At 37.0% G+C, this 23,058-nt stretch overlaps 1 protein-coding gene across 1 annotated transcript in view; it reads left to right on the top strand.

Annotated features, from left to right (window-relative positions):
* LOC138145580 (WD repeat- and FYVE domain-containing protein 4-like) overlaps positions 1-23,058 on the top strand; it is a 64,015-nt gene that overhangs the window by 27,851 nt on the left and 13,106 nt on the right. Inside the window, exons 3-5 of the mRNA XM_069067250.1 lie at positions 15,899-16,013; positions 18,005-18,111; positions 22,567-22,701. Coding sequence (XP_068923351.1) covers positions 15,899-16,013; positions 18,005-18,111; positions 22,567-22,701 — 357 coding nt within the window. The remainder of the gene's footprint in view (positions 1-15,898; positions 16,014-18,004; positions 18,112-22,566; positions 22,702-23,058) is intronic.

The following is a 23,058-nucleotide window of genomic DNA, read 5'->3' as shown; positions in this document are numbered from 1 at the left end:
ACTACTTTATCAGGTGCTATTAAAGGACAGAGTCGACTACAGGAATTGCTGAGTAGGGAAGGACAGAGGGAGAATCTCCAGCATTTTAGGGCCTGATCAAAAAAGCCAGTTTAATAAAAAAGAAACTTTGGTTAAAATTTCACTTAAGAATTGGCAAGGCATAGGATGGCCATGGATATATTAGAATCTAACTTTCATCTCCATTTTATTTGAGAATCTAAAGGTTATTCAAAGTTTCTGGAACTCATATGTAATAATAAAAATTAGCATTATAGACAGACATGTTCTAAATGTTATGAACCCATAAGCATCATTTTGTGGAAAGTCTTTAAATCCTTTATATCAATTACTTTATTAATAGCTTTAATATATTTGAGAAGTAAACAAGGGACAGGCATTTGGATTACTCTTCCATTTTAACAAGTCAGAAAACTGAGGCACAAAAAAGTATCTGAAGTAGAAAAAGCTGAATCCACAAACAGATTCTGATACCAACCACTGATATATCTATAAAATATCAAATATAAATTATATTGTGAAGTAATACTCTGTATTTTGTGTTATGAACATCTCCTTATCTGATGGTCTGGTTTGGGATTTCAGGAGACTGAAAGATACCCTGCATTTAGTCTCCTTATCTAATATAGGGTATTAATATAAAAAAAAACCTAATGGTTGTTTAGATTTTAATTTGAAACTTTTAATGAAAGTACTCATTCTTGTTTTCCTCAAAATTCTTCTTTTGAAGTGCTTAAATAATTATTTTTCATTATAATTCTAATTTATTTCACATTAAACATATTGCATAGAAATATTTTATAGAGAAGTTGTTTGATTTTATTACAAAAAATGTATACAGGAAGAAACAACTTTCTCTACTTCTTCCTCTGCCACCCCTGTTTTTTTCTGGTCCTTAGAAATGTAACAGCACATGCAAATTAGTAAATAAGCCCAGCCTTGATTACCATAGCAGGCTGGTTTCAAGAGCCCTGAGAAAGTCAGGACTAGCAGTGTTTTATATTTAGAGGGAGACCCAGAAAGCTGCTGTCCTTCCAAAGGCATCAGGCTAAGGAAGAAAAATCAACTGTTACATTATGAATATACTATGTTGACAGAGGGTGGCACACCCTCTCCCACATATGGAAATCTGAATAATAGTTATCGAAGAGAGTGAATGTGTATAGGGTTCATACAGAAGGAAACATAAAGGGGTAGAGAGACAACTCATACCTCAAAAACTGCAGGATGTCTTCTGGTGATGTTATGATGTGCTCATCTTAGTAGATTTATTCCTCATTAAATGTGGCATCTCTGCCTAATGCATTGTTCCACTGGACCTGTTTTCTCTTGGGTGGGGCAGGGTTTCTGTTAGGTGTGAGGCTTCTGCCTTACTGGGTTTTCAGTCTGCTAGGGTATACCACTAGAAGTGTCAAACTGATCATTCTATAGTGACAGTCACCACACCTGGTCAATAAAAGGCAGGTAGTATCCATCCTAGGCAAGATTAGGTCTGTATCTGTCTGTCTCTATGTCTGGACCAAAGATCAAAACCTTCCATTATAGACAAGTACCTTAGGTTAGCAACTCTTGCATATCCCCAAGATCCTTTCTATCTTCAATACAAATTAATTTGAGCTGTGCCAAAATGTAACATAAGGAGGCAAGTTCAGGACTCTTGGTCCACATAGAGGGTAGTAGAATTGTAGAATTAGAAGGAGCCTTATATAGACCATTGTGTCCAACCTCCTTATTTCCAGATGAGAAAACAGGCACAGAGAAGTAACCATATCAGCATGAGAGAGCTATGGAATATCTGAAGTGGGATTAAAACTTAGATCTTTTTGGTTCTAAGCCCAATACCCACTACTTTACATTTGTTTTTAATATATATATTGGTCAAGAGCTAAACCTAGATGATTTGGTGCCTTATCGTGCTTTTCCCAGTGAAAACTTTCTATTCTCTCCACAATGTTAATTACAATCACAAGCAGAGTAAATGAAAAAGCAGACCTCGGTTGGTAAATATAGCCAACAGTTTGTAGATTTGCCATATCCATCTTTGGCTATTTATATTGGGAATGTCTTTCTTCCATGAAGTCTGGGGAGAAAATGACCTCAATCAACCTTCATTACCTCCCCAAAGAAATTCCCTTTATAATCATAATTTGAAATGTATTTATTTTCTGGCTGCTACTTCAGGAAGAGATATTCTTATTCCTGAATTCTGAATTCACAGTAGTCACTCTGGATTCAGAATCTAGTTTCAAACTTTTCCTCTATAATGTTAAGTCAAAAAACAATTCGCTAAAACCACAAGTTGTCTATATAGTGCAAAACAACTTTGATGACTTTTCTATTATAATAACTTTTTTCCCCTGAAAAAACTGGTTATTTTTGGACACATGTAGATAATCCCTTAGCCAAAGTTATCACTCTTTTAATTCTTCTGCTGTTTTTATAATAGTTTAGAAATAATTTAAATACTTCAAATTATTTTCTAGCAATACCATCAGAATTCTAAGAATAGATTGTCTGTTCATGTCACTCTCATGTTATTTTCAAAATGACAAATGCTTTTACTTTGACTATTTCTGTAGAAAACATTTTCCTGTTTTCTGGTATGGTTTCACAGCGACAATCCAAATAGTGAACGTTCTCTTTTGAAGACCCTTTCTCACTTCTTACTGTGTCTTCTACTTTAACACATTTCCCTCTTTCTCCTCCCCCCACCCTCTCTTCCCTGCAATAGGTCTTTACAAGGCGTGAAGAAAGATTCTGAAAGTATAGCAGCAAACCAGTGACAGAACTAATCTTTTCAGGAAGCTGATAACTTTTTTGCTAATTCTGTTTTGAATGATTTATTGTCTCTGCCCCCTCCCCTTTATTTTTCTTTCCTAAGGCAGTTTGGCCCAGCTTAAAGTCATAGCAGTCATTTAATAAGAAGAATGACTATCTTATGGAGCATGTGTGTAGATGCTCCATGAGATGGCCATTGCTAAATAAATTTTTTTGGTTTAGATGGGACCTTAGGAGTTGTGTATTCCAAAATTCACCTGAATTATGACTCCCCTCTACAATATTTCCAAAAGAAAAATGTCACACAGCTTTGCCTCAAGGACTTAGAGTGACTGAGACTTCATTAACCCCTGAGAGAAGTATTTCACTTTTGGTTAATATTATTTGTTAAAGTTTTTTTCTTATATGTTTAGCACTCTAGTATTTTCTAACTTTTAGCTCTTGTTCAGTCCTCTGAGACCAAGCATTGTAAACTGGTAAAGAGTCCCCTAAAACCTTTAGGACTTTTTAATGTGAACTAAAATCTAACCCCCGTTTCTCCCATCTTGTAGCTATTGGTTTTTTTTTTTTGGATATTTGTTTATTTGAATATTAAATATTTGGATATTTCATCTAGTTCGATTTACTTTATATTTCATAGAATAGATCAAGCGCAGGAAGGGACCCCAGAGACCATTGAACCTAACCCTTTCACTTTTTATATGCTACAAATCAGCAATTCCTTTATTATTTTATTGATTGACATAAGAAAGTGATAGAGAAAATGTTAACAAGATAAATTCAACTTCAAAATGAATCCTTTGCATGCTCCCCACCCCGAACCTGTTGTTAAACATTTATCAGCACACCCTTCCAATTAGTGCATGTAAACTTAAATAAACATATGAATAAGAACTTATATTATTTGAAAAGTTCTTATTTTCCTTGAAATTAACACAGAGTATAACACCTAATAGATCTCTAGAGTTCCCTCCTCTTCAAATTACATAATCATGACATTGTGCATTGTTGTGTTTTCTCATATCTAAGCATGTACAAATGCCATCACAGAATGCCTGTTTGCTGTGCATATTATAGGCTTCCTTAAATGAGTACCTGAAAAGATACTTTTATATATAGCACTTTCCATCATTGATCCACTTCACTGTTCCCACTGTTCCCTAGTCCACGTACAAATCATCTTAATTGAAAGGTTTTGGAAAGACACTCTTCTGGTAGAATAATTTTTTTGATGACCTAGTCCTTTTATTTCATAGATGAGGAAAATAAGGCCCCCAAAAGTTAAATGACTTGCCTAAGGTCACTCAGATAGTAAGTACCAGAAGTAGAATTTCAGCCTAGGCTGTCTTGATTCTAGAGCTCGTGTACCTTCCTCTGTTCATTGGATCTGATTCTGTCATCTACCATATTAGCTGTATCTTTCAGCTTTGTGTTAACTGAAAATTTGGCAAGCATGCCATTTACATATATATACAAAGCCCTGATAAAACTGTTGAATCAAAAAGACTTGAGGGGGAAAGCCCTGTGAGATGCCAACCCTATCAAATGACACTGTTCAATTATATAGAACTCTTGGGACCTGTTCTTTACCCAGTGAAGAATCCACGGAATTGAACTATTATCGAACCCATATATTGGGCAGCTAGACGGCACAGTGCATAGAGTACTGGTCCTGGAGTCAGAAAAACTCATCTTCCTTAGTTCAAATTTAGCCTCAAGCACTTACTATCTGTGTGACCCTCGGCAGGTCATTTAACTTTGTTTGCCTCATTTTCCTCATATGTAAAATGAGCTGGAGAAGGAAATGGCAACCCCCTCCAGTATCTTTGCCAAGAAAATCCCAAATGGAGTCACTAAGAGTCAGACATTACTGAAAGTGACTGAACAATGATGAACCAACCCATATTTCTTTGTCTTGTGCAAAGCATATCATAGAATAATTTGTTAAATACCTTGCTGAAATTCTGATATACTGGATCTATAGAATGGCCCCAATCTGTGAGTGCAGTATTTTATCAAAATAGAAAATGAGGTTAGTCAGGTGTGATTTATCCTTAGGTAGCCCATGTTAGCTTTTTGTTAAAGATATTGAATTTATTATTCTTGATGTTACCCAGAGGCAGAATCACTTTCCACTTATCAGTGTATCATTTGAAGAATACACCTTCTTCTTTCTGCAAATGGAGACATTTGCCCATCTCCACTGCTATAGCATCTTTCTAATTCTTCATTTCTCAAATACTCTGGCATATCTTGTAAAGGTCACTTGATACTCATCAAAGAAAACTAAGTGCTTTCTTATTGTTTCCCCATTTGTGTTGGATTTCTATTCCTTGATCCCCATTTTTGTTCTAATATTTTACTCTGAAGATCATTAGGAAAGACAAACAAACAGAGGCACAATAGAAATTGAATAGTTCTTTCCCTTTAGTCTTGAATAGGCCAATTTTCAGCACTCATGGAATGCATAAAAAAGAAATATATCATGTCCACATGCTAAGTTCAGCAGGCTATCATATAAATGATTGCACATTTGTTTTGTAATGTCAAAGAAATGCCTCTAATCATTAAGTTCCCATACCAAGGTGGATAGTGATGGATCATAGATATAAAATTTAGGACCTCAGAGGCCATCTACTTCAACTTCTTCATTTTACAAATAAGGACACTGAGTCCCAGGGAAGCTAAGGGACTTTTCCAAGGTCACACAATAAGCATTAGAGCCTAAACTTGAACTCAAGTCCTCTGATTCCTGAGGTAGTGTCCTGTTCACCGCATTTCACTATTTCCTTCACTGTATTTTCCTTCTCAATAATATTTCAGAGATCCATGATTTTGTTGGCATTGGCACTCATTCCATTGATAAAATCTGTGATCTCTCTCTCTCTCTCTCTCTCTCTCTCTCTCTCTCTCTCTCTCTCTTCTCTCTCTCTCAATCTCTCTCTCTCTCTCTCTCTCTCTCTCTCTCTCTCTCTTTCTCTCTCACTTTCTCTTTCCCTCTCTCTTCCCTCCTTCCTTTTGTGACCAAGAGAATTCATTATCTTATAGTCAATCTTCTAGAGACAAAGCTCCCTCTGCTTGGCTAGGTAACCCCTTAGATAACATCCCATCTCTTGACCTGTGTTTGAAGCCATTCTAGGTTGGAAGGACCTAGCAGAGCTTGCCCCAAAGTTGCCATCCCACCATACCAGATGAGAGCTTTAGAAAGGGATCAAAATAGAAAGCGTTACTGTGAAGTAACAAGGTGAGCTTTTGTGTGTGATTTGCAACATCAGTCTCACATTTTATGATCATCTCCTTTAGGAGAGGCAGTGTGATTTAGTCATTATGGCACATGTTTGGAGATCTGCATACTATTTTTCTATTAAAAGGTAGAGTCGAAAGAGCACTAGACCTGGAGTCCTAGACCCTAGGTTAAAATTTCTCTCAGCGTCAGATTCCTCAGCTATAGATTGGAAGGTTTGGATCAATGACCTTTGGCACAATAGATATAGTGTTGGACATGGAGTTAAGAAGACCTGAGTTTGAGTCCTGCTTTAGACACTTAGGTGTTGTGTGATCTGGGCAGATCATTTAACATCTCCCTGACTCCATTTCCCCATTTGTAAAATAGGAAAAGTGATTGCATCTACCTCAGAGGGTTGTCTGTGAAGATCGAATGAGATAATATATGTAAAGACCTTTGTAGACCTTAAAGCCCTATGTAAATGCTAGACAATAATAGTAATAGTAATAAATCTATGATCCTTTGATTAAAGGAGACAAATCATTTCCTAACCAAAGGCACTGCTATGCCTTGGGTTTCTTCTTTATATACAATAGAGACAATAGTGTTATTTACTTCAGGGAAGATGATGGTGAGGGTGCATAAAAATAATACATGGACCAACTAGTGTGGTCATCAGGTCCTAGATTTAGCCCTAGAAGTGACTTAAGAAGTCACTTGGTTCACCCCCTAATTTGACCCTCCCCCCACTTCCTCATTCTTCCAGGTTAGGAAATTGAGACCTTTGAGTGGAATGGAAAAAATTCACTAACCCAGAAGACAAGAGACCCTATCTCCCCCACTTACTAAGAAAGATCACACAGTCACTTAGTGTCAGCATTTAGCCTGGTGACTCTTATGCTCACTGACTCTGAGTTTCCTCCCTTGCCAGAGAACAGGGATTAGATTAACTCATTGGCTGACCATAGGATCAGAATTAGAATTGGAGGCGACCTTCCCAGACTATTGAGATTGACTTCTTTCATATTACAGTTATGTGACTTATACAAGTAAGGCACAAAACCAGGTTTTATATCCAGGTCAGATGTCCCCAAAGGCACCTCTAAAGTCCCCTCCAACTCTGACACTTTACAATTTTATGATTTTATCTCTCTCATCTATCTATCTATCTATCTATCTATCTATCTATCTATCTATCTATCTATCTATCTATCATCTGTCTATATAGAGAGGCAGTTTGGAAAAGTGGTTAGAGAGCTGACCTTCAAGCCACAAAGACCTTTGTCTTGTATTCATGGCATAGCTGATGGAGATATGAACTCAAAGCAGTAAGACCTGGATTCAAATTCCAGCTTGGATGTGTACTGGCTGTGTGGCCCTGGGCAAGTCATTGCAACCTCTCAGGGCTCCAGCTGACTTTCTAAGACAGAGCTGCAGAGAAGGCACTGACTTATGTTGGCAGAGTTTCCTCATCCAGGTGGTCTCTGGACCAGGAAAATAACACCCTTCCCCAAGAATATACTTAGATGATGCTTAAAGATGTTGTTTGTCCTTCATTCTTGAAGGTGATGCTATGACTTGCATGTGAATTGGATTTAAGTGAGGGAGGGCTGTTAAAAGTCACCAGCCTCACTTTATCCCCCAGAGCCATCTGGGTCCAGTGGCCAGATATAGATCAGGATGACTGGAGGTGGCCCTGCTTGAAGATGAAAAATAGGCAATGATATGGTTATCTCAGTCATTACCATGCCATTACATTGGTCCATTCAATCATCCAGAGCTAGGATTCCTCTATTTTCTCACCTCCAAAGATCTTCCTCATTTCTTGGTTTTCCTTGGACATCTAATTTCATTTCTTGGTTTCCCTGCATGGAGCCTCACAAGGCATCCCAGTACAGCTTTGATAATGTCAGTAAAGAGAAGTTCTAAGAAGTATTAAACCACATTTTCCCAGCACATAAGCTCCTCTTTGGGGGCAAATTAGGCCTTTTTGGAAACTACATTAACTCTTTCAGGCCTCAAGGGTACCATCTGATAAATGATTGTTTCAGTGTATGAAATCGTACCCTCGTGGCCTCAAAGAGTTAATGCGGCTTCCAGAAGTGCCCGACGTGCTCCCAGGAAGGAATTTGTGTCCAGGGAGAAGCTGGCTCAATTTACAATTACTGTTCAACTCACAGTGGCCCAGTTTATGTTATTGTATCGTGCCTTTTACGGTCCCACTGCTAGCTAGCTGCTGCAAATACTCCTGAGTCAACCTACTGTAAATTGGTCTTTGAGGGGTTTGCAAGTGCATGGAGTGGGCAAGAGTGTTTGTTAGAAAAATATCACAGTGGAGTTCTCAGAAATGGAAAGAAAAGCAATTTTCACAAGGAACTTTTGAGTCAGAAGATTCGGACTTTTTTCCTCTAGGGTTTGATTTTCTCAAGGTTTTTTGTTCCAAGTGATGATTACTAGCACAGTGAAAATCTTAGCCATATGAACTGCCTCTCTTTGTGTACATGTATATATGTACACGTTGTGTCTATGTGTTGTATGTGTAGACACCTAGAGGAATAGGGATGAGATATGTGATTGTATTGGCATAAGAAACTCCCTTGAGGGGCAGCTCAATAGCACAGTGAATAGAGCACTGACCCTGGAGTCAGGAGGACCTGAGTTCAAATTTGATCTCAGACATTTGACACTGTGTGATCCTGGGCAAATCACTTAACCTCAATTGTCATGCAAAAAAAAAAAAAAAGGATTAAGAAGAAACTCTCTTATGAGGAATGACCTTTTACCAATGCATGTTGACACCTTCTCTGTGACTGAATCGTAAAGCATTACCTAGAGCAATGAAAGGTTAAGTCACTTGCCCAGGGTTACAGGACAAGCAGGTCATAAGAGGTGGGACTTGAAACCAGGTTCAGATCTCTATCCACTATAGTATGGTGGAATAGTGACGATGCCATATATGTAAATATCTTCTGTGTGTGTATTCCCTCACCTCAACTTTTATATTCTCTGAAAACTGCTTTGAAATCATTTTGTGTATTTTGAATTATTACCTGTGTGCATGTTGCCTTTCCCCTCCACCTACCACCTTAAACCAATATTAGTTTCGTGAAGGCAGGGATAGATCATTTATTGTCTTTTTGTCCTTAGCACTTATCTTAGTGACTGACATGGAGTACTTCATAAATGCTTCAATTATATTGAATTGCACATAAATATTGGCTGTCGGGTATGTGTGCATAAACACACATATATGTATATGTAATGCATATATATACTTATGGGTGTTGTGTATATATGTGTGTATACATATGTATGTGTGAATGCATACATATTTATATATATATGTGAGTATATATGTATATGTGTACATATATATGTACACATATAGCTATGTACCAAGTATAAAATCAGTCCTTGACTCTGTGACTCAGCCTCCAGTTTCCTTACCTGTTTTACACAAATCTCATAGTCATTAATTACATAGTTCTTGTTCACACTTTATGTTTTCAAAGTACTTTGAAGAAGTAGAGAAAAGCTTATTCAGTGTCTGTGGTAAAAAGGGAAAAGAATAATGCTGTAATTTTTTAGACCTGTAGATTCAGTTTGTATATCTGTAAAATTCATTGGGGGAAAGACAAAGAGACATTACAACATCAATTGATAAGTTCTCTTAAGGGAACTGAGTTCTTGACAGTATGGGTTTATAAGAAGAATGTCTAAAATTTTTTTAGTGACATAACCAACAGTTAGTATGCACCTTCTGTATGTTAGGTACTGTATTAAGTGTTGGGGACACAGTGAGAAGCAAAAACGTGGTCTCCAACCACAAGGATCTCACATTCTAATGGGGAAGACAGCATAACAGTAACTATTACAGGAAGGTAATGGAAGGTAATTTCAAGGGGAAAGGCACTAGCAGCATGGAGGGAGGAGGGTGAAGGCAGAAGTAGAAGACCTGGAAAGGCCTCTTGCAGAATTTGGGATTTGAACAAGTCTTGAGAGAGGCTAGAGAATCCATGATCTAGAGGTGAGGAAAGAAAGGATTCTAGGAATAGGGAATAACCATTCGGTGTCAGGGCATGGGGATTGAGATGGGGTGGCATGAAGGAGGATCAACAAAGAGACCAGTATAGCTGGATTAGTGGGGGCAGAGTACAAGAAGAATGAAAGGTAGAAAGGGGACAGGTTATAAAGGGCTTTAAAAGCCAAGCAGATGATTTTATAATTGATCCTGGAAGTAAGAAATAAGGAGTAACTAAGGACTCTGTGTGTTTGTGTGTGGGGGTGTGACAAGTTAGATCTGTTCTTTCAGAAGGTCACTTTGGTAGCCAACTGGAGGATGGGCTGGAGTAGAGAATGACTTGCTGAAAGGATACCAGGTAGAATGAGGTTCTTTATCCGGGATCCATGGCCCTAAGGGTCCATGGATAGACTTCAGGTGTTCTATGAACTTACACCTTTATTTAAATATATTTTTTCTAATCTCATGAATTTTATCTCATGCATTAAAAATTTTCTTAGGTGACTATAATCTTCACCAGATTGACAAAGTGCCCATGACACACAAAAAAGTTAGGAATCTCTGAGTTACAAGGCTATTTTGGTAGTCCAGGTATGAAGGGATAAAGGCATTCACTAGGGTGGTGGGTGTGTGAGGAGGTGAGATAAAGGAATTTATGTGAGAGATGTTGTGAAGGTAGAAATGACAAGACTTGGCATCAGATAGGAGATGTGGGTGAGCATGTGCGAACAATTTAGGGTGACCCTTAGGTTGTGAGCCTGGGCAACTGGGAGGATGCTGGTACTTTTGAAAGTAACGTCAAAGTTGGTTTTGGGGAAAAGATAATGAATTCTTTTTGTGGCATGTTGAGTGTGAGATGCCTTCTAGGCATCCAGTTTGAGATCTCTAAAAGTTAATTGATATAAAACTAGAGTTCAAGAGAGCACAGGGCTAGACATATAGGTCTGAAAATGATCATTGAACCCATGGAAGCTGCTGAGGTCACCAACCACAACAGTACAGAGGGAGAAGGGAAGAGGGCCAAGAAGACCCTTGGGAGAATCTGAAGGATAGTGAATGAGACCTGGATGAATATTGATCAAAGGCGACTAAAAAAGTGGTTGGATATGTAGGAGGAGAGCCATGAAAGATCAGTGCTATAATAACCTTGAGAGGAGAGAGCATATAGGAGGTGAGAGTAATTATCAGTGTTAAAGGCTGCAGATAGAGAATCATCAAGTATGAGAATAGAATAAAGTCCGTTAGATTTGCCAGTTATCTGATCATAATCTGATTGGGGAGGAACATGAGTAAGTTTATAGACAGTGGGGAAAGAGCTAGTAGACTAGTAGATAGAGATTGAATATGAAAGAGAGACAGACAGACAGAGACAGAGAAAGAGAGAGGGAGACAGAGACAGAAAGACAGAGAGACAGAGACAGAAAGAACCTTTTGGAAATGCTTGGAGAAGATTGGATCAACGGTACATTTGAAGGGGTTTATCTTACAAATGGAAGAAGGGCTATGTCTTATGTCTTCATGTGAGACAGAGATGAAGGAGAAGATAGTGAAGAAAAATATGTGAGTGATGTGAATAAGGAGGTGTGGGAAAAGAAGACACTCTAGGAGAATAGACTTCATCTTGTCAGTGAAATGGTTGGCAAAATCCTTAGCTGGGAGGAGGTGGGTTGCTATGGAAGACTTGAAGGGAGACCAGTGTTTGGATCAACCAGTGTGGTGAATCAGTTAAGGAAGAGCAAAAGATTGCCTTGAAATACTTAGAGCCAGGATGAGATAATGCAACATAATTTTTAGTGTATCCAGTCATCAGTTTCATGATTTTCTCCAGTACTAGTCAGCAGTACATGAAAAAGAATTGGATGGTGGGAGAAATTCAAGATTGAGGTTTGGCAAGGCATTGTAGATGAAATGACAAAGTGGCAAGGATTCAAGTGTAGCGCATACAGTAGAGTAAAAATGCCTGGAGAGTTAAACAAAAATCAGGATAGGGAGGGGAGGACAGGAGAACCAGTGCAGGAGTCATGACCTGAGGAAAAAATAGAATGATAGTGAGATTGAAGGTCATGGTGAGGAGGAAGAATAGTTAAGAGTTATAAGACAGAGGGAAAAATGGAATATCAAAAGTTTATGATTGGGTAAAAGAATTTTGGAGTTCACAAATGGAATTCTTGTAAGTGGTGGAAAGAGTGAAGGTATGATCATCTCTGTGGGTAGCTGAGGTGGAGTAGAGAAGAAGGGCATGGGGAATGAGTAGATCTTGGAACTTAAGGCATTTGAAAAAACACCAATATGCATCTTGAAGTTCCCTAGAATGAGGGTAGGAGTCATGGTGGAGAAGAAGACTGTGAGAAAGGCACTGAACTTATTGAGGAAAGAAGGAGAATGTCCTGGGGGTTAAAAGATAGCAGCCACTCAGATTCTGCCTTTTCATAACCTGGCTCCAATCTACTTTTGCAGCCTTATTGATATTACCCTCCATACTCTGTATGATCTAGTCAGGCTGGATTCCTCAACTTTCCATGTCCCACCTCTCTATATTTGAACGAGTTGACCCTCATGCCTGCAATGCTCTCCTTCCTCATTTCTACCTGTCAAAAGCCATCCCTTTTTTCACCATCAAGCTCCAATGCCACGTCCTCTACCAAGCCATCCCTTCCTAAAACAAATCTTTCTTCCTTCTAGTGTCTTGAACACTTTGTTTGGGAGTTTCCTTTTTTCCATCATAGTCTATTTTCTGGTAAATTTATTTTTATACATGTCTCATGGAAGGATGGGTTAACACATGAAGAGCCCACACACTAGAAAATAAGAAAGAGAACAGATTACAACTAATCCTAACAGAAAGAAATACAATGATCATACTTTATATTTTTTCGTATGTACTGACAAAGAAACAAGAAATAATCTAAATAAAATGTAGATCTTTAAAAAAAACTTTATTGGCTTGTGATATGTTGGATTATGATTTCTTTTTTTAAATTAAAAAAATTTGGATTGTGATTTCTTAATTGTCACCTATGATACTGAGGACTTTTATTGTACAGTAACTTGGAAGAATTACATAGATCACCAGCACTCAAGACAAGTGCAATATCATTCATTATAAATTTTGTTACTTATCTCTAATATATTCAGAGAGTCTTTGTATTATGATAAGCTGTGGCTCATTTAACTAATGTCTAAATCTAGTGCTGCTCTTCATGTTCTCCTGTAGTAGAAGGTAAGCTGCCTGAGGGTAAGAAACTTCTCATTTTCTGTATTTTTGTATAGTACCCAGGACCCAGTGCTATTGTACCGAGGATTCTTGATCAAATGAGGGTTGGACTATATGACCACTGAAGTCTCTTCTGAGTATGAGATTCTGATCCTTGCTAATAGTCTACACTTAATAAATAAACTGTAGAAATGGTATTATTTGAGCACCAATATGCCCTTGGGAGGCCATGATCTGCTAAATGTATTGGATGGTCCAAGATGACCTCAGGGAAAAAAGGAGCAGTACTCATCAATCTTATGCAAATGATTTAACATCTCTGAAGCTTAAGTTCTACACATCTATTGAAATGAGATTAATAATTTGCCTTGCCTTGGCTCACTCAGAGGGTTGCCATGAATGACAAATAACAAAAATGTAGGGGAAAACAATTTGGTAGATTTAAAAATTATACACAAATATTTATCTATTCAAAATATCAATCCTTACAATGTAAGCAAAGATCCCCTGACTACTGACCTCACTAACTCACACTCACTGTTCCCACTTTTTTCCTAAGTCTCTGGACCATTGACAAGTTCATTAAAAATGTAATGCATCATCTTTAGGCCCACATAAAAATTTTTTTGGTGTGTCGGTAGATGCAAGTGCATTGTTTCTAAAAAGAGATGAGCAATAGATGTGTCATTTTCAGTCACACTAGTCATGCTCAGAAGTTAACAGTTCCATGTGCCTATGTTTAACACTGTTATAAGTTCCTTATATTTAGAAGGCTTGTTAAGATTTCAGAAGTGATCAAGGGCTGGTGGGTGGTGGGGAGGGCAGTGAGAGATGGTAGCATCTTGGATCTAAGATAATGATTCAAAGTGACTTTATTAAGTTGGAGAAATGGTTTAAGACTCTAGAAGACCAATGATGATATGGGATTCCCTCTTCTCAGTAGAGAATAGGTAGATTACAGGTGCAGAATACTACATTCACCATTAGGTATGATTTCTGTGAGAGTTTATGTTGCTTAATTTTTTTTTTATTGCAAGGCTTGTTCCTTCTTTAGAGAAAGAAGCTATTGGGAAGTGAGAATGATGTAAAAAGCATCACAAATATATTTTAAGTAGTTAGATAAATGTAATATAATCTGGTAAGAACAAATTCAGGATAGGCCATCTAAAGAGAAAAAGAATGTAATATGGCAGAGGTTTGATTGTGCCTACAAGAGTGCGTTGCATGTAGTAATAAACCTTTAATTAATATTGGATAATCTAGGATGTGCCATGGCTTCTGACCATTAATTAACCAATCAATAAGCATTTATTAAGTGTGTATCATGTGCGAGGGACTCTGTCATATCCTAGAGGTACAAAGAAAAACAAACAAACAAAAAAAACATCCCTCCATTCCTGCCCTTAAGAAGCTTACATTCCAATGAGAGAGACAACATGTATTGTATACATGTAGGTACACAAAGATACACACACATATTGAATCGATAAAAAGTAACAAGAGAGAAAGGCATAATTACAAATAATTTCAATTTTGAAAGGAAGCATATAGGAAGTATGGTGTGTAGGAAATATATTGTACTTTTCCATTAATCAGTCAGTCAACAAATATTTATTGAGTATTATATTAATAATCAGGCACCATGCTGAAGATACAAAAAGATACAAAAGACTCAGAGCTAAAGTCACTGATGCAAGGGTATTAGAAAGAAGTTGTCCAGGCTCTTTGCAGATCTGAGGCAGCAGTGGTGAGTAGACTAGATACTGGATTTGGAATCAGAGGATCTCAGTTCAAATACCTGCCCTGCTGCTTGCCATTTGTGTGATCTTAGGCAAATCATTTGACTTCTCTCTGCTTGCATTTCCTTATCTATAAAAGGAGGGGGTTGGGGCAGCCAGGTAGCACAGTGAGTAAGAGTACCAGCCCCAGAGTCGGGATGGCCTGGGATCAAATCCGGGCTCAGACACTTAGCACCCACCCAAAAACACCTGGCCGTGTAACCTTGAACAAGTTACTTAACCCCAATTGCTTTAAAAAAAAAAGAGGGGGTTGGGATGGATGACTTCTGAGGCCCCTTCTAATTCTAAAAATATGACTTTTGATGAGTGTGGGAAGAATGGCCTGAATAATGAATTTTCTATCGAAGGAAGTGTCAGTTTCTTCCTATTTTTAAAGTGTTTTTGAAAATTATTTCATTAAATATTTCCCAATTACTTTTCAATTTTTAATAATATTAAAAAAATTGAGTTCCAGATTCTCTCCCTCTCTTCCACACCTTCCTGTTCTTTGAGAAGGTAAGCAATTTGATTTCAATTATACAAATGAAGTCATGCAAAACATTTCCATATTGACCATACTACAAAAGAAAACACAAACAAAACAAACCAATAATAATAAGGAGTAAAAAGATAATGTTTCAATCTACATTTAGAGTTCATCAGTTTTCTCTGTGGAGGTGGATAGCATTTTTCAGAATTCAATTTCAGGCATTTGGAGGGGAATGTCGGGAGAGTTCAGCTGACTGCATTCTCTATTCCACTGTCTTAGTTCCTCCGCTAAAAGTCAATCATGGATGGTTTTAACACATTTAAATTCTTAAATCAAATTCCACTGAAACCTTTCCCTGTTTGTTGTGTTTCAGGCCTGGGAAAAGTCTGCTGGTATTATTTGCTTTCCCAGCGTTCTAGAATTTGCAGAAGAGGTTTCAAAGCATCTTGCCCAAGAAATACAGAAGGCTCTTGGAGGCAAGCCGGCAGGTGAGAAAGCCCATGAATTCAACAGTCTTCATGCTCTGGCTCATAAAATCTCTTCCTTTCCTGACACTCCAAGTCAAAAATAATCTCTTCCTTTGATTTCTCAGGGTATTTTTCCTGGACCTTTATATAATATTTATCACATTCTTTCTTTTATCTTAGTTCCTTGTATGTATGTCTTTCTTGTCTCTTGTTGAGAGGCAGGATGACATAATGCTTAGAGTACTGCGCTTAAAGTCAAGAAGATCCCAGACTGAAATTCTGCCTCTGATATTACAATGTGCATAACCCTAAGCAACTCATCTAACTTATCTTATCTCCAGGTTTGTCATCTATAAAATGGGAATAACAAACTTTGCAGCCGTTTGTCAGCGGGTTGTTACTTAGCAAACCTTAATAAGCTCTATAAATGCCATCTGTTATTATTAGTCTAATCCTTGAGAGACAGAGCAAGCTCTGTTCTTTCTGGGTCTTTTGTATTCCCAGGGTTTAACACAGTACCTTGAAATTAATAATAGCTAGCATTCATATACTGCTTTATGATATACAAAGCATTTTAAGTATGTTATCTCAATTCATTCTCACAGTCACCCTGTGAGGTAGATGCTATTATTATCCCCATTTTACATATGAATAAACAGATAGAGACCAAGTGACTAGACAGGTGTTTCACAGCCAGTAAGTGACTGAGGCAGAATTTGAACTCAGATCTTCCTGACTTTAGGCTCAGCCTTTTTTCCACCAACTTCTTGGATCAAGTGCTTGTTGAATGAAGACAAATGAAATGATGATTTTCCTCATTGTCAGTCACAAGAGGTATGATGAAAAGAATTCTGAACCCAGAGTCATCAGCCCTGGATTTGACTCTTCCTGATGTCACTGACTATCTGTGTGACTTGGTCGAGTCTTTTAACAAACTCTCTGGGTTTCAGTTCCACATATGTAAAATAAGCTGTATGACCTATAAGGTCCTTACAGATCTAAAATTCTCTGTTACTCTGAATCATCTGGAACCCACACTTGCCTATCCTGGCACAAACTAGCCCAACTCTTAGATCTCCCCTGTTATCTGTTTTCTCTAGATTTGATTCATCCTCCCTCCCTCAGTGCCTTGCAGAAACAGGCTATGGATTTTCACTAAATCCCATAATGTCTAGTTTGCTAAACTCTACTGAGTGCACTGATGACTGGGAAGGTCTAAGTTCTATAGGCAAATGTTTTTCAGAGAGGGAAAAAAGAGGTAGATTGGCTGTAGAGAGTGGAAAAATCATGGGGTGAGATTATATGTAATGAGCAGGATTTGCTTATGAGGCCACTAACTCATCACCATCAGTCATTTTTCTGAAGGTTTGGTAAGAGTTGCTGAAGAAGTGTGTATAGAATTAAATATCATATTCAGTTTTGGCAAAGAGAATGCCCACTTCCTTCAAGCAGTCTTGCCCAGGCTTCAGAGTTTGCACATGACTGTTGCTGACATTTGACTTCCTGTGATTAAGTGGGGAGAAAATAACATATCTATTTTTCAAAATGATATAAGGTATAAGGAAGCACATGTAAGGAGATAAAATTTATCAAGTGTCATTGAGAAATTAATTCTTTTAAGATGCCAAGACAGAATGAACAATAGTTTTGTTGTATAAAAAAGAAAATAAATAAAAGATTTATGGGGTAAACTATAAAATGCTGTCATTTACTTTCTTGTGCCCATCTCTTTAACAGGGATACTGACCCCTCTTCTAGCTAGTGCTAGACCTTTGTAGGATTGTACTATAAGATTCCTATCTCTCAAGTCAGGGTCTATATAGTCTTTCTCCCTGAAAAATGCTTAAGCTGGTTTAGACTTTCAGCAGCCTCTAATTTGTCTCAGGTAAATAAGAGTGTGTGTGATGGAGCAGAAATATTAGGAACATGTGTGGAAATACTTTCTTTGGTTTTTAGAGATAGCAGGTTTTTAACTGTGATGTTCTTTCTCTATGACAATGCTGTGATGATAGAGGAGGCTCGGTTGGCAACTGGAAAGCTGCTCCAGTGGAAAGGGGAAGAAGAAAATGATGGCTACCTCTTGTTAAAATCAGGGTATTTACTTACCCAGGTTGACTCAGTAAGTTTTATTTTCTTCTTCAAAAATGAAATGCTTTGTTAAAATACTTATCAATGAACATTAATATACCTAAGTAAAGTTCCTTAGTAGACATTTACCTGTAAATTAACTAAATTAATGAAGTATCACAACAATTATTCAGGTGCTTTCTCTACATGTCCATCCAGATTCTTAATGGTCTCTTTTACTATTTTAACTCACTTTTCCTCTTATGTGAAACAATCGGTTTGATATGTTCATAATAGTTATGCATTATTCTTACATTTTACAGTTTTGAATTATTTCATAATGGTCTTTCCAGTTTTATTTGTATTTTCCTTACATGCCCATCTTAATTGCATTATAGTATTTAATTCTATTAATTTACATTATTTATTTGACCATTCCCTTATTGTTTTAGTTTTTTAGTTACCTGTAATATATACATAATACATATAAACATACATTCATATATGTATATATGTGTATATATCTATATAATATAGATTATCTATGTTTGTATATTCACACACATATGTTGTATACAACATATAATGCAAATCTTTGAGCAGACAGAACCTCTCTCTCACCACTTTTTTACTTTTGTTTTGATAACACCAATAGTGGAATCATTGGCACAAAGGTCCTATGTAATAAGTTTAAAGATAGACTTGCCTTTATGATTTAGATTTCATTACTGAATTCTTTAACAAAATTTTCTGGAGCAGCCCTAGCCTGCAAAAAAAATAATCAGAAGATGAAATTTGCCTTTTAAAGGGAAATAAATCTCTGTCTTATGCTAAATAGCCCTCTTTCATACCCCTTCCCTTTCCTCAATTGTTGTACAGCCATAGACAATTCACTTATTTCCTCTCAGTTTCAGTTTCTTCACATGTAAAATGGGGATTCTAATGCCTGTAGCATGTACTTCATAAGGTGAGGGTTGAATTAGATAATATAATACTTTGCAAACTCCAAAGTCCTATATGATGGTCAATTGTTATCGTAGGATTTTTTTTTTCTTACCTAATTTGTCACCTTTTTTCATTTTATTGGATTGTTTAATCCATTCATATTTAACATTGTCAGTTATATTTATATTTTCCTCTATTTTCTCTGATATTGTTTCTTTCAAGTTGTCACTTTTTCTGTCCGCTGGAAACTCAGTACTGTTTCTTTTCAGTTCCTTTAGCTTAAACTTTTATAAAATGCCCCTCTTCCCACAGGCTATCTTTGCCTCAGTCCTAATCCCTCTCTTGCATTTGTTACCACTTTCCTCTTGGAGTTTTGCTCATTAGTGTTTTATTTCTTTTCTGATTTAATCTGATTATTTCATTCTTCCCCTATTCAGTTGGCCAATTCCCACTTGTTTTCCTCCCCTTCAACTAATACAATTCATTAGTTTTTTTTTTTTAAATTTTATTTGGATGGGGGCAGTTGTCATTTTATCTTGTAATTCTTATGCTGTTAAATGGAATTCACATAGAAATGGTCCTGGGACAAGTCACTATGCTACTATTCATTTTTTTATGTTTAATGTCCTACAGAAAATTTTTCTTTCTGATAAAATAGCTGCTTTTTGTAATTGAATTAAGTTATTGGCACGGAAACTTATCTTTTGTAAATTCATTGAAAACGCATCTCTGGGACAACTTCAGGATCAGATAGGACAGTGATGATGATGAAGTGATGTTGTGGAAAGAGCACTGATTCAAGAATGAGAAGCAGAATTGCTGCTTAATTGTCTCCAGACTACTGTGGCCATTGATGGGGAACTCTGCTCCCAATGCAACTTAGGATTTCCAGATCTCAACAGGTCTAAGGATCATGGACCAGAAGGAACCTTAGAAGTTATTGAGTCCAACCCCTTCATTTCACACATGAGAAAAAATGAGGCACACAATTCACCTGGACACATCAGACTCAGAATATTCATTTGCCTAATATAAGGAAAAGATCAAAATAAAAAAGGATAAAGGCACTATATATGGAGCAAAAAGTATAAAGTATAAATATATATTTATATGTAAATATAATATATAATAAATATAAAATATATTATACATAAATATATAATGACATATATACAAATGTATAATAATTTATTGTAAATATATAATAAAATAAAAATATATAAAATAAACATATAAATAATATAGAATATATAAAATGTATTTATAAATATATATAAATAATATAGAATATATAAAAATGTATTTATAAATAAATATATATATATAAAGGTAAGGTACCAGGTGCTCACACACATAGTGGTAGGTTGAGATAGGGTAGTTGCTCTCCCCCAACCTGGGATCTCACAGGAGTTCTTGCATCAGTCTCTGTCAGGAAAGAAAAAAAGGAGAGATTGGTGGGTCATCTCTTTATGTATACATTCAGTTCTGGCTCAGTACCTCTGTAGTCATTGGTTCTTCTGGTTCCAAAACAAATCAAAAGATTTATAATCATAGAGTGCCAGCTCCTTAGTCCCTCATATCTGGAAACAGGCTTCCAAAATTCTTTGTATTAGCTTGGAACCAATGGGGAATATTTGTGTACTCTCTATATATCACCCTGAAGGATGAATTCAAGCATGTTTTTAAGGACTGGGCCCTCGATGGCTAGTCCTTTATAATGTTAATGGAATATAAGATCTTCCCCTACACATTAATAGGCCTTAGGTGGAGCCTATTCAGGGAAGCCTACTTAGGGGAAGCTTGCTTGTAGGAAGGCTTTCACACCTTTTGTTAATTTTTAATTGGGCAGTGGGTCACTGAGGGTTGTGATGCCCTCTGGCTCTACAAAAGGTATATATACTCTGAAGTTAGCATTTTGCTTTGGGTCTTCCTCACTGGAAAAATGCTATTGTGATTTGACCAGAAAAGACTCTGGGTAGCTGTTAAGGAGCCCCCTAGCTTTGAAAAACCCAGTTGTTGTTGCTTCTCTCTCTGGTAACTATGTATGTATTGCCTTGGTCAGATAGTTGAATCTGTCTGTTGATCTGTGCTAATTTTTCAAACGGTTAGAAGCCCTGTGTGTTGGTCTTTATTTCTCTGCTTGTATTTTCTCTATTTTCTTTGTTTGGATTTTCCCTGAAGTTCAGGGAAAGACTTTTCCCCTGAACTGATGAAAGTAATTAAAAAGACTGTTGACCCCTTGAACAGCTATCTTTCCTAGCAAAGCAGATTTAAGAACCTGTACTAGCAGCCCTCCTGGGTATACCAGTATACTTGCTGCTACATCCTTCCATTATATAAACTTCAGCTTTTGTTAATGCCATGGTCATCATCATCATCATCGTCGTCATCGTCATCATCACTTTGGTCTGAAATGGTGATACATTTATAAGTTCGAGCATCTGGTTTCCTTCAGTTATTTATTATCAGTTAACTTTTTATTTATGTAATGAGAGGAATATCCATGCATAGAGCAACAGAGTCTAATTCTGAAAATAAAGGGATGTTGTGGGCCTAAGGGAGAAGACAGAACCTAGCAAATCTTGCTCCCAACTCTTGGTAATAATAATAATAATAATAATAATAATAAATTTTAGCAAAACACTATATGAAGTTAACACAGAGCTTCCAAAGAATTAGAGAGATTTGGATTCAAATTCTACTTCTAATAACATGTTCTATGGCATCCTGGATAAGTCATTTAACTTTTCAGCACTGTAGGCAATTTTCTAAGATTATGATTTACAGAGAGATACCACCCAACAAGAAATATTTATATAACACTTTAAGGTTCCCAAAGTACTTTATGTAAATGATTTAATTTGATATTGACAACAACCTTGTGAGGTACACTCTGTAGATAGTGCTATCCCCATTTTATAGGTGAATAAACTGAAGCTGAGAGAAACTAAGCTTACCTAGAGTAAAAAAGCTAGTGAGTATCTGAGTCATGATTTGAATACAGGTCTTTCTGACACCCAGTTAACCTTCTATCTATACTTCCTCCAGTAATAACAGCAATAAGGATGCTTGGAGTAAGAGACTCAGCTTAATAAAAGTTTTTTTGGGGGGGAGGAGTAGAAATTAATGGGGAATAAGAACACCAATAATATTCTCCTGGGAAATATAAATAGAAGAATAGTTTGGAGCTATATAATTTTTGATTGAACAACACTCAAGGAACAAGAAGGAAAAGGGTAGAAGGAGAAAAAGAAAGTAGAAGAGGGAGAGAAACTGGGACTTGTTGAAGGAACAGTGAAGCAATGGATGACTTTGGATCTTGGAATGTTACTAGAACAAAGTTTTGCCTTATTTCACCCCCATCATCATCTCTAGATCTCTGAAGCAGAAATGTGAATTTCTTACCTGATCAAAGTGGGAATGAGAACAAGGTCTTTGCTGCTGCTGCTTCTGACTACTGATAGGACAGTGGGGATAAAGGATTCATTGAGTGAAACAACAGAGAAAAAAGCCCTGGTGGAAGAATGTCACAAAGTATCTGATTTTTGTTTTTTCCTTTCAGGAGACACTCAGCAAGGTCATAGAATCTGGTCTTCCAGGCCTGCTACTGCAATGTCTTTATATCTTTTTTGCTTTTCCATCGGATAAAGATGAGCTGTTTGAGGGGGACTCTCAAGTTCAGAAAATGTTTGTGCAGGTGAGTTATAGTAGACAAGAGAGACAAAGTGGCTCAAGTTCCCACGGCTAGTACATGTTCAAGGCAAGATGTTGGACCAAAGCTCTTCTGTTTCTGAGTCAGGAGTTAAACAGGCATAATCTCTACTTCTAAGTGTTTGTAAATTACACCAGTTCCTCTTGCTAATTTAATTCAACAAATATTTTCTATATGCACTGTGGGGCAGCTAGGTGGCCCAGTGCTGGGCCTGGAGTCAGGAAAACTCATCTTCCTGAGTTCAAATCTGGCCTCAGATACTTAATAGCTGTGTGACTTTGGGCAAGTCACTTAACCTTCCTTGCCACAGTTTCCTCATCTATAGATGAGCTGGAGAAGGAA

This window comes from Petaurus breviceps, unplaced genomic scaffold (genome assembly GCF_028583685.1).
Source record: "Petaurus breviceps papuanus isolate PSGF00001 unplaced genomic scaffold, PetGlider_PUasm1.0 90740, whole genome shotgun sequence".
In the NCBI taxonomy this organism is placed as follows: Eukaryota; Metazoa; Chordata; class Mammalia; order Diprotodontia; family Petauridae; genus Petaurus; species Petaurus breviceps.
This window is presented reverse-complemented; position numbering and strand designations above follow the sequence as displayed.